This window comes from Trichinella spiralis (genome assembly GCF_000181795.1).
Source record: "Trichinella spiralis strain ISS 195 chromosome Unknown Scfld1557, whole genome shotgun sequence".
In the NCBI taxonomy this organism is placed as follows: domain Eukaryota; kingdom Metazoa; phylum Nematoda; class Enoplea; order Trichinellida; family Trichinellidae; genus Trichinella; species Trichinella spiralis.
Window position 1 is genome coordinate 678,327 of NW_003528496.1, and position 10,844 is coordinate 689,170.

At 33.1% G+C, this 10,844-nt stretch overlaps 5 protein-coding genes across 5 annotated transcripts; 4 read left to right on the forward strand and 1 right to left on the reverse strand.

Moving 5' to 3' along the window:
• The first annotated feature begins 206 nt into the window (after positions 1–206).
• Tsp_04681 (hypothetical protein) lies at positions 207–1,039 on the forward strand. Its single transcript, XM_003369210.1, has 3 exons — positions 207–374; positions 487–658; positions 954–1,039. Exons 1-3 carry the CDS (start codon positions 207–209, stop codon positions 1,037–1,039), a joined length of 426 nt encoding a protein of 141 aa, XP_003369258.1.
• A 2,081-nt stretch (positions 1,040–3,120) lies between these two features.
• Tsp_04682 (conserved hypothetical protein) lies at positions 3,121–4,636 on the forward strand. Its single transcript, XM_003369211.1, has 5 exons — positions 3,121–3,162; positions 3,638–3,810; positions 3,875–4,256; positions 4,311–4,370; positions 4,436–4,636. Exons 1-5 carry the CDS (start codon positions 3,121–3,123, stop codon positions 4,634–4,636), a joined length of 858 nt encoding a protein of 285 aa, XP_003369259.1.
• A 3,435-nt stretch (positions 4,637–8,071) lies between these two features.
• Tsp_04683 (conserved hypothetical protein) lies at positions 8,072–8,709 on the forward strand. The gene is made up of 2 exons (XM_003369212.1): positions 8,072–8,166; positions 8,421–8,709. Exons 1-2 carry the CDS (start codon positions 8,072–8,074, stop codon positions 8,707–8,709), a joined length of 384 nt encoding a protein of 127 aa, XP_003369260.1.
• Positions 8,710–10,033: 1,324 nt separating this feature from the next.
• On the reverse strand, positions 10,034–10,541 carry Tsp_04684 (hypothetical protein). The gene is made up of 2 exons (XM_003369213.1): positions 10,252–10,541; positions 10,034–10,187 (listed from the first exon to the last, which is right to left on the reverse strand). Exons 1-2 carry the CDS (start codon positions 10,539–10,541, stop codon positions 10,034–10,036), a joined length of 444 nt encoding a protein of 147 aa, XP_003369261.1.
• Positions 10,542–10,560: 19 nt separating this feature from the next.
• Tsp_04685a (conserved hypothetical protein) lies at positions 10,561–10,744 on the forward strand (the record flags this gene model as incomplete). The annotated part of the gene is made up of 2 exons (XM_003369214.1): positions 10,561–10,567; positions 10,736–10,744. Coding segments are annotated over exons 1-2 (16 nt in total), but the record flags the coding sequence as incomplete, so codon positions are not given.
• Positions 10,745–10,844: the final 100 nt, after the last annotated feature.

Here is a 10,844-nt window from a genome sequence, read left to right on the forward strand (position 1 = left end):
ATGTTAAAGTTAAAAGACTTTTTGTATTATGAAGATTCAAATACCGATGTTGGATTTTACAGAAAAATAGTCGATTTTGTTGATCTAACGATGTTTAAAACAAAAGTACAGCTGAAATTTATTATGCAATATACATCTTGCCCAAGATCACAGAAAGTAAATTTGAACAATAATTTCTTATTGCTCGGTGACATTATATTTTTCAGATGAGTCAAGATGATGTTTTATATTCATGCCCTCTAAATGAAGACAGTGAATTCTTTCGTTGCACCGCAGTTGTATCTTTACGTTATGAATATGACGTACTTATGCAGTGCAAAAGAAGTAGTGATCATTGCGAAACTAACTCAATTTATGATTGTTCACCTCCAATGGTAGGAAAATAATATTAGCATTCAACGTCAGTCATAAAAGTTATTAATTACTTTTATTACAATGACAAAATGATGGGTTTTCATTCATGAAATGTATCATTTTGAATTGCAGTTTGAAGAAGCGGATTCGATGATGTTACGGACAGCGAACCAAATTTTTTTCGACGATCTTAGAGGTGGAACAGGAAAGTTTAAAAGAGTTTTGGCTATTGTAGGGGAAACTTATGAAAAAAGAAGTGTTACTATGAAAATAAAATACCAAGAGACAAGTTGTACAGTTGGAAGTGACAATATGGTAATTAAAATAGAAAAAATAATAAAAATTCACATTGTATGTTTTTAGTTAATTGTTGATGACGTATACAGTGATCGGTGCCCTGTGGAAAATCTGTCAGGCACTTGCGAAGTGTACATAAGTTTTCATGACCCCGCTGAATGTTACTCACAATGTACATCCCCTGCCCCTTTAATAAACACTCGTTAAAACACTGATGATGAATTCAACTCATCAATGAAACAGCAAATTAAGCATGTCAGAAATGTTCATATATAAAGCCAATTAAATCATATTAAATTAAGGTTCAATAACGGATAATGATGAATTTTATATTCTGATGCACTGCACCGTTGTAGAATACAAAACTGGAAATTTACAATGGAAATAGTTCGATTAAAAAAATTTCTTTAAACATTGGTAATTCTTTTATTATAAATTAAAATCATCATTTTTGACAGTGTCTGAATCTATATTTATGTTCATTTTGTTAAAAGTATATAAAATTTAACGTTATCAGCAAAGCACAGAATTAAATTTTGTAAAATTATCATAAAATTACACACAGCGTATTTTCAAATATAAACACAAAAATGCAATATTCTGCAATAAATGATTTCATTCAAAACTGAAAGACTGATTTTAAAACAAAAATAAAAAACCTCAAAATTTCAACAGTTTATGTGGCGCACAATATTCATATGCAAAATTTTGTATAGCTGATCAATTTCACATTAACATTATTACAGAAATATTTATTGTTTTTATCCAATTTTACAAATTTCTGCTATTCAGCTTCCATATGCTTTTTAGATTCCTCCTAAAATGCTAATAATTTGACTTGAGAAAAAAATTAAAATATTATTAGCTATTTTCAGTTTAATTTGTTATTTCATATCACTCAAAATTACACGAATTCACACACAAAATTTCAAAATTCAAAATCACAAAAAATCAAATTACACAAAGTAAAATAAGTTATCTACTAACGTTGGTTTCACAACTTGCGCTTTCATCCTCTGCTACAGAAATGCACAACCGATTTTATTAAACTCGTAATCGACAAAAAATGAAAATCACTTATTCCAAAGCAAAATATTATGTTACCCTCGAAATGTATGCAGACAATAAAAAACATTCAGTTACACTTCATAAACGTGAAAAATTCATAAACTATTTTTGTGAAAAATAATTTACAAAATGAAAAATAAAATAAAAACTGAGACCATCTTACGACTATCTCTTGTATAATGAGTGCGCTGCAAAAATTATCATATCACAATAAATTTGCTTTTTCAAAACTTAAGGGATTTCAACTAATGTAGTATTATATGTATGTGAACAAGGATATGTAATTATATACAAATAGACGCAAATTCAATGTTAACATTAATGTAGTAAATTGAAACACATGACACAGAAAACTGATAAATCATGGAATCTGATGAGCTACAGGAATAAAAAATTTAGCAGTTGGATTGGATCCATCTACACCGTTAAACACTGAATGCACTCAGACAAAAACTAGCAACATGACAACCAGACTATAACAAAAGTAAACTGCTAATGAACAGTAAAATATCTTGTAAAGAAAAACACATGTCTCCCTAATTTTTTGGAAAATAACAATAATAATTTCATAAATAATATTAATATGTAGCATAAAATAGCTTGCATTTGGAATTCTTATTATTCAAGAAAATTTAGATTCATTTCACAGTAATATGTTCAACAATCAGCAATAAATACATCATTCCTAAACGTTTTGCATCAAATGCACAGCGTGTTTGTGTAATTTTCATCATGATTAAAATACGACCTTTTAAGCAAAAGCTGAATCCATCTATATTCTATATTATAATAAATAACAGCAGGTTTCCAAGTAGCAAAAAAATAGGCAAACAGCACAATTTTAAAGGTGCTGTTTAAATTATTAAACCTGCACTTTCAAATTAAAGTTATTATTTCCTATCACAGCATCAATTAAAATAATTTACTCATAAAGACTATAGCTTTATTTTGTAGAATAAACAGATAACAGTTCTAATACGTGCATGAAATATTTAAACGCAAATCTGTTTATTCTACAAAATAACGATCCAGTGTTTACTAGTAAATAATTTTAAAAAAACCGACGTATTAGAAAAATGCATTTGTGAAGATTATTTGTTTTTCTTCAAATTGCGCTGTACAAGAAACTACAGAATAAAGAACATTACTATCACCTAATTGTAAAATAAATTTTCACATGGACATAAAAATAAACATACAATGAAGAAAGAAAAATTAGCAAAAAAAATTAAACAGCGCCTACGTCAGTGTAAAAAGTGCAATGATATTGTGCGATGTTATTTACTTCTTCTTTGACAAATGTTTATAGAAAGCACACACGCCTTTGTATATATACATATATATATATATAAATAGTGCGCATGTGTTTCAGTACATTGTCATTTCGCTGGATAACAAGCAATGAAGCTCTTGCTTTTCACATTTTTTTACTTCGTTGGTGCAGTAAGTAGTTATTAACCATAATTGACACACTTTTCAAAGTTATAACCCATGAAGCTAAATTAAGACAAAATAGCCTTTTCAAATCATAAAAACATTTTTCAAAACCAAAATCTAAATTATAAATAAAGCAACTAAATTTTCGAATAAGCAAGCATTCTTCAATTTCCAGAATTTGAAAATATTGGAAAAAAATCATTCCCATAAAAAAGACAGAAAAACAAACTGAAATTTTTAATTATAATTTTATAGCACTGCTTAGAAATTCCAATCTTCTGCAAGAGCAGAAATTTTGAAAATCAGTATTAATTATTTTATTTATTTGATATTTTTTTAAAAGTTGCATATTACATAGCTTCTTTGCATATTGCATTTTACCTCAATTATAATTAGATAATATAATTCTATTAATACATGTATGTATTTATAGACTAATTTGAAACTGATATCATGCTTTAAAAACATGTAAATTTGTTAGGTGAGCTCAGAATGTGGAGAAGAGGCAACTGAGACTCTTGCATTAGTATACAAACCGGTGCAGCAAGGTTCAAAACGTGTACTTGGCATTGCATGTCAGGGTACAATTGTGCCAGGAAAACATCAAAACCACACTGATACTGTTTTGGTATCGTCATACTGCATTGTAGAAGAGTAATTGGCATCTTATAATTTTCATCCAGTTATTATTAAACGTAACTTTGTATTAATATTTCAGTCCTCCGGAAGGTTATGTTGTCAGTGTCGGTTCTCCTGATCCTCATGGAGATCTTCAATCAAGTGCACAACAATTCAGGGCCCAACGTATTCTAAATTTCCCATTCGAAAAACATCCAGTTGGAATTTTGAAAACTCCACAACCTATCATGTACAGTGATTCAGTTAAACCTATGTGTATAGCAGAGGCTCCATTACCAGATGAGCACGTATGCATACTGGGAGTTGTAACAAGGGGAGGTTTGATGACATTGCGTCATGTGCAAATGTTATATGAAAGTGATTGTCAAGAACTTGCGCAAGGTTTGAGTTCATACTTGTGTGCAAAAGTGAAAGAAATTGATGCAGAAGTAGCTGAAACCCTTGGCATGGATCCAGAGTTGGTAAGCTATTGAAAGAATAAGAATTTATTTTTTTCATTTCATATATTTTTTTAGGATATATATCCATTTTCTGCTCCACTTGATTTTGATATCAATGGTGTAAAAGCTGGAAGTGTAAGTATTATCAAATGATCTATTTAATACTTCATTGCTGATATCCAATTATACTTATTTTATAGTTGGAAACTCCACTGTTTTGTCTTACCAATGAGCATCCAACATGGTCAGTTTACGGATTTGCATTAAATGCATTTGATGTAACACATCCTGATAGCCCTATTTTGTTTTCCGATGTACCAAGTGATTTAACTGCCATAAAGGAACACAGTGACATCAGTTATCAAGAATGGGTACAACGTATGCTCTCAAAGCAAGGCTAAAAATTTCAAATCATATATATGTACATCTATTTAATAATTTCTAATTTTGCAATAAAAAAGTAAAATACATTTGTAATGTATCAGTGTTGAAAAATTTCACAGGACGCTTTTATGACAAAAATTATTAACCGCTTCTGAAAAGAATTAAAAGGTTGTCTTCTTTTGACAATCCATCTGCAATGTCATGTTGGTGCACCTTCAAGAGATGAATTGAGCAGAGGTTGTTTTCATTACCCTAAATAACGTTCGCCACATGAAAGCCTGTAGAATGCAGAATTGCTATGGAACTTGAAAAGATTGTTTTCCAAAGAAAGTAATCATGAATGAAGAGTACTCGATGGTCATTGAGCAAAATGCATAATGCATAGTACTGATTTTGTATTGAACTTATCCATTCCGCCGTATGAATACATTTTGATGCTGGACAGTGCATGCGTGCATTGATTTTATTCGAATCTGGAATTGAATGATCAATTTCTACAAATGGATTTTTGTCTAAGAGCTGCATACTCGCTTTTGAGTGAAACTTCAAATAAAGCCTTTTTCTCAGAGATGTAGTTACTGAAACAAGAAGATTTTCGTGAAACGTGAAGACGTGGACGCCTAAAATTCCTGGAAAATACACACGTTTTGATGAAGAATATGCAACGATGAGAGATGTATTACATTTAATGATTAGTATATGACGTAGGTTTTATAGCTAGGCACACTATACATAAAAGTTGAGAAAAATAGAAAACTGATCTGAAACAATGAACTACTAACGCCCATTGAAGACTACATCTATTTTCAGGTTGCGGTCGATTCGTAAGTGACATAAATCGTGATAATATCTGAATCTCTAATCTGTAATGAAAAGTTGAAGTTGAATTTCTTACTTCACAGACCATTGCTATTTGCCTCGAAAGACAATTTAGAATTGGAGTTATAAAAGGTAGTAAAAGAAAAAGTATTCTTACCACTGAAATGTTATTTCCGATGGGACTTCACCAATTGCACCTTATATTAAACTAATTCAATTTATTCGGTTATTTTTATAAAGGAACGGTGAACCCATCAATAAAGGCAGCTGCGTTCATTTTGCGAACCACTAATGAAATATTTGCAGAATTGGCTGAAAGAAATTCTTTACAAAGTTAAATTTGCATAGAGCATTTAAACAACTTCGAGCTGATGAACAATTCTTTCAGCTGCGTTGTCCGAGGCGATTGACAGAGTGGTAAAAACTTGTAGGAGTAAGGACACGTGCAGATAATAATCTTTGGGCACAATGCTAAAGCATCCAACGCATTGGCTGGATGATCTTCAAGAAGTAGTTTTTCCCATTTTCTTTTCCAGCGTGTAATTTCACACTTGAGTACCACGCTTTGGTCGTCAATATATCATTAATAGATGGTCATTAAATTTTTTAACAGATTTAAGCATAGTGATCTAGAAAGCGACGTATAAGGGCACTTAATCGCATGACATTATTGCATTGCTGAAGAAATTTGTCGTGGAACTGCTGGATAACGTTCTTGAAAAAGGGCGTCCACACCGTCGGTCGTTAATATTCTCTGTTTTCTTTTCGAACGTCAGATCTGCTCATCTGCCTGGATATATTTCAAGAAAGGGGCATTAAATCACCATACTGCTTTTCAGCTGCTTCCCAAATCTGATGAAAACACTCTTCTGATCTAGTCCGCCATTTGTCTAGAATTCTAAATGTTACTTTCGCTCAATCACAACATTGTAAACGATCGTGTTGTCGTGTCAAAACCGCATTATGTCGTTCGATCCACCTTATTTTACAAAGCATTTTAAGGTGGCCGTATTTTGGTTCTTAAGCGTACCTTCAGCAATCAGCTTCCCGCTGAAAGTTTTAAGCTCTGTAGATCTTATGAAGGACCATTGAAAAACGCACCGACTAATCGAATCACTCCAAAACAGTTCCATATGGCTTGAACTTCAGAGGACTTAGTAACTGTCACATTCAAAGAAAGATATGCGCAGTGTATGCAAAGTGTGTTCGAATACTTGTTCATGAATCATATGTTGAGCTCCTCGAATTTCACCACCCATTACTGCCGCACTATCATAAATTCCTGCCATCAAGATATGAACAATCAATGCCATGTTCATGTAAGTTTTTTCTAAAATCATCTTTGCAATTCCACCACCGCTGAGATCGATCATCTCGAGATAGGCAATGAATTCTTCTCTAACGATACTGTTTTCCACAAAACGCAGACACAGTCATAGCTGCCCCGCAATTGAGGAATCCTTTGTTTCATCAGCAATAACGGTGAAAAAACGGGCTCTTCGTAAGCTCGAAACAATCTTTTCACGGATTTCCTGGCTGTAGAAATGTATCAGTTCGTTTTGGATCGTGTTGCTGGCGTATAATTTTTGATCAGTTTCTGTCAACAAATGGTCTGTCAACGTTACGCCCATTTCAACACAGTAGTCGAGCATAGCACGAAAATTGCCCTGCTTTTTCTGATCCTCAGATAATACCGCTGAATCTCAGTAGCCACGAAGAGTAATGCTTTGCTTTCCACAAAAAAGGTATGGTGTGAATAATGGATTTCAGGAAAGATCAATGCCTCTGAACATCCATCAGAAGTTTTTTATCCTGTGTAAAATGGGCAGAGTCCCGTTGATCTTGCATAACAGCTTGAAAGTTTTCTGCTTTTGTCATGCAAAACTGATAGTAAGAAGTTAGGATATGGTTTTTTGATAACTGTCTCTCACGAGTCCAGACGAAGCCATTTTTGTATCTTCAACTACAAGTGCAAAATGAAATCAGCAACCAAACGCTCTATAATTGCAAATGCATTGATTGCAGTGTTGCTATTTGGCCATAGTGTTGTAAGTAACGGTGCATTTTTCTGTGAGAATGAATACTCGTATATGACTGTTTCGGATTATATCTATATATTGTGGTGATATCGACCGTGGATATTTGGTTACTTTTAAGTTGCAAATGAACGACAAATCATCAGTTACCTCTGATTAGCACTTCTTTGAAACGTTGTCAATGAAGAAGGCTTTCCGTATTGGTGCGAGTTGCATAAAACGTTTTACTAATGGAAAGGGGGGGGAGAGCGGCCACCTAATTCGTCCCTTCCCACTATCAATAGCAAGCAGATACCTGTGGACATGGCTCATTGACCCTGAGATCAAAGATATTGCAAGGAATTGTAAAATTTGTAAAGAAAACAGAAATCAATCACTATCAGCTCTGACATGGTCATAGAAATGGTGAGAATGCCCTTGAGTGCACATAGATATCGCGGGCTCATTTCAAAACAGAAACTACCCGGTAATGGCTCATGCACACTCAAAATAGCATGAAGCAAAGAAACTAAAAACAGTCATCAGCCATAATTTTGATAATATACATGAGAGAAATATTTGCGACGCATGGCCTGCTGAAGACTATTGTCACTAACAATGAAGCACCTTTTATTTCTCAGAAATTTAAAAGATTTGTTCAAAGAAATGGAACTGGCACATTCGAACAGCTCTCTATCATCTGGCTACAAGCGGTAGGATTGAAAGAGTAATTCAAAATCTTTAAAGCCATTTGAGAAAAATGCCTAAAATTAAAATGGAAACCAAACTGGCAAACGTTTCGCTTGCAATGCGAATTTTACACCAGTAAATAAACAACTATCAAAAACTGAAATGCTAATAAATAAAAAGCTGAGAACAGTTGGATTCTTTGTATCCGAATTTCGATGAAACGACAGTCAATGTGTGGGTGTGTGTGAACAGTTGAGAAAAATGACTAAATTAACAGAACAAAGCGAATGTTGAGAGCCAGCGATGCAGGTTTATGGAAAAGTCATGGACAAGGTCACAGGTGGCTCTTTGGCAAAAGAGCTGAAGTACAAGGACCTCGAAATTATGAGGTACCAACGGAACAAGATGACCAACGGCTTCGAACACCGAAACAAAACATGCCCTTAAAGCATGTCGAAATATTTATAAAGGATTATGATTCAATGGCTCCAAATAAGCAAGCATCATCTGAAGAAGGCGAAGATGAAAGCAAAAACGATCCTCAAAGTGACAATAACAATGAATAAGTTAAAACAGGTGAAAAGTAATCTACCTTAGTGAGATGACACGATTGTGCTTAGATAAAAATAACATCTTCAGAAGAGGAGTTGTAGTATCCTGAAAATCAAAGCACGTATCGAGTACTGTAAACATGGTGAGGAAAATTGGTAATTAGCGGTGGTGTTGGGTGTGAATGCAGATAATTTGAGTTGTTATGTGTTGCCAAAAATAAGCAGTTGTAAACGTTGATTATAAGTGTTGTTCCTGCTGTTGTTAAAAATCATGACACTTTGAAGTAAAATTTCTTCTTACATGCGTTTATTTATTGATGCTATGTCAGAAAGAACGATAACAACAGGCATTTTAACATTATCAACTGTTGCTTAGCATCAATAAAAGCCAGAATTATCTTTATTGGTACCAGACGCTTAGAAATATCTTCTATGCAAAATTTGATTTGCATTTTATCAGAAAAAGATCAAGAGAACAATCAGTCAGTAATGTCCATTTTTCCATTTAATTATCAGTAATTTATTTATGACAAACACGTTAATTACAAAAATTAACTTGTAAATTATAAAAGTTTTTGGCATTGAATGACAGCTGAACTGCATTGTTTATAAAAATAAGAAATCTACATTCACATTAATAAACATTTGATTGCTTAATTAGTACTGAAATGAATGAAATAAATGAACAGTATGCAAATTTAACCTCACAATAACTAGCCCATTATTTTATAATCAAACACAACACAAAATAATAGCTGGTATGTCGCCGAGATTAAGAATATCAGTTGTTAGAACAACTGTTCATTCGACCAATGGCAACCGCAATGACTAATAACACACTGACTATATCACACACTGATATATATGTATATATGTATATTTATTTATTTTTTTATTTAAGAATTACTGAATATGAATCAAATAAATAAACAAATAAATATACATATATATTTATATATATTGAGGAATTAACTTTAAATATTCAATAATGGTAAACAGATTCTACGAACTACTGTTTTAAGTTATGCGACTTAATACACAACAATTACGGTGGAGAATGCTGAAAATAGAACAATAAGTGAAATTTTAAAAAATTTTATTTCTTATATTCTGTATCTCTTCACTTTTTAAATGACTTTGATAACAGTGACAGTTTCAGCGCAAAATTCTTAATTGCTTTAATTGATTTGAGCAATTTATCCATGTCATGACGAATGTAGGCTAATTTTTACGAAACAATTCTATTAAAATTCAGAAAAAAAATCAAGTGACTTTGCTGCAATTTCCATTTACTAATTATACACACCCTTAGTTAGTTGCGTAGTTATGAACTGTTATGTTAATTGACTTGATGGAAACAGAGAACTCTGGCAAGCTGCACGAAGTCGGTACGAGGTTGCATAACGCCCAGACGTGGATCAAAGACGCCAACGGAGGCTGCCCTGGACGGTCCATCTGGTGGCATGTGGAATACGACACTACCGGGTTGCGTGCTAAATGTACAACAACAAGACAGCAGAAGCCACGAGACTCTTGTTCCTGTCGATCCAGAGCTACAATTGTGGAGAAACAGGCGTTTGGTGGGCCATAAGTTGGTGGCATGTTATTGGAACAGTCGTATGCCAGACGACTGTCATGAAGACAATAGACTCAGGTTTATAACTGACAAGAACTGCACGCCTGACGCCATCAGTTTCTATATAAGCCAGCCAAATCATATCCAGAATTCGTGGTAGTGAAACAGTCGAAGAGAGTTCTGATGACTTGTGTGTGTGCATGGTGAAGATTGGAGGCTGAGCGGCAAAGAGCGCTGCAGAGCATTTCTGTTTATTTGCGTTTATTTGCATCAAAAATGAAAAAAGTCTGATGCCCAGTAAATGTTTATATATGCGTCACTATAAAATCTAAATTATTTATGCATGCATTGTAAGAGTGCCTATTATGGATAGGATATGACAAAAGAAAACAAAATTGACTAATATTGTTATTGACAGCATTATAATTTTTCAAGGTATATGTGATAAGATTTGAAAAATTTTAGAAGCAGAAAGTAAGTTAGTCAATTGATTATTGAATCAAAATTGAATTTCAATGTTTATTGTTTAAACATTTAATTTTTACAATTTGAGGAGCAAATTTTGCCAGGGGGA

What these genes read in the sequence shown, in the direction of transcription:
- Tsp_04681 (XM_003369210.1), top strand. Translation starts at nt 207, where the DNA reads ATGAGTCAAGATGATGTTTTATATTCATGCCCTCTAAATGAAGACAGT. An exon ending in ATGATTGTTCACCTCCAATG is followed by an intron (nt 375 to 486) that starts GTAGGAAAATAA and finishes TTTGAATTGCAG; the next exon opens with TTTGAAGAAGCGGATTCGAT. An exon ending in GACAAGTTGTACAGTTGGAA is followed by an intron (nt 659 to 953) that starts GTGACAATATGG and finishes TATTAAATTAAG; the next exon opens with GTTCAATAACGGATAATGAT.
- Tsp_04682 (XM_003369211.1), top strand. Translation starts at nt 3,121, where the DNA reads ATGAAGCTCTTGCTTTTCACATTTTTTTACTTCGTTGGTGCA. An exon ending in TTTTTTACTTCGTTGGTGCA is followed by an intron (nt 3,163 to 3,637) that starts GTAAGTAGTTAT and finishes TAAATTTGTTAG; the next exon opens with GTGAGCTCAGAATGTGGAGA. An exon ending in TTGGCATGGATCCAGAGTTG is followed by an intron (nt 4,257 to 4,310) that starts GTAAGCTATTGA and finishes ATATTTTTTTAG; the next exon opens with GATATATATCCATTTTCTGC.
- Tsp_04683 (XM_003369212.1), top strand. Translation starts at nt 8,072, where the DNA reads ATGAAGCACCTTTTATTTCTCAGAAATTTAAAAGATTTGTTCAAAGAA. An exon ending in CTATCATCTGGCTACAAGCG is followed by an intron (nt 8,167 to 8,420) that starts GTAGGATTGAAA and finishes CTAAATTAACAG; the next exon opens with AACAAAGCGAATGTTGAGAG.
- Tsp_04684 (XM_003369213.1), bottom strand. Translation starts at nt 10,541, where the DNA reads ATGCAAATAAACGCAAATAAACAGAAATGCTCTGCAGCGCTCTTTGCC. An exon ending in ACGCCTGTTTCTCCACAATT is followed by an intron (nt 10,188 to 10,251) that starts GTAGCTCTGGAT and finishes TTGTACATTTAG; the next exon opens with CACGCAACCCGGTAGTGTCG.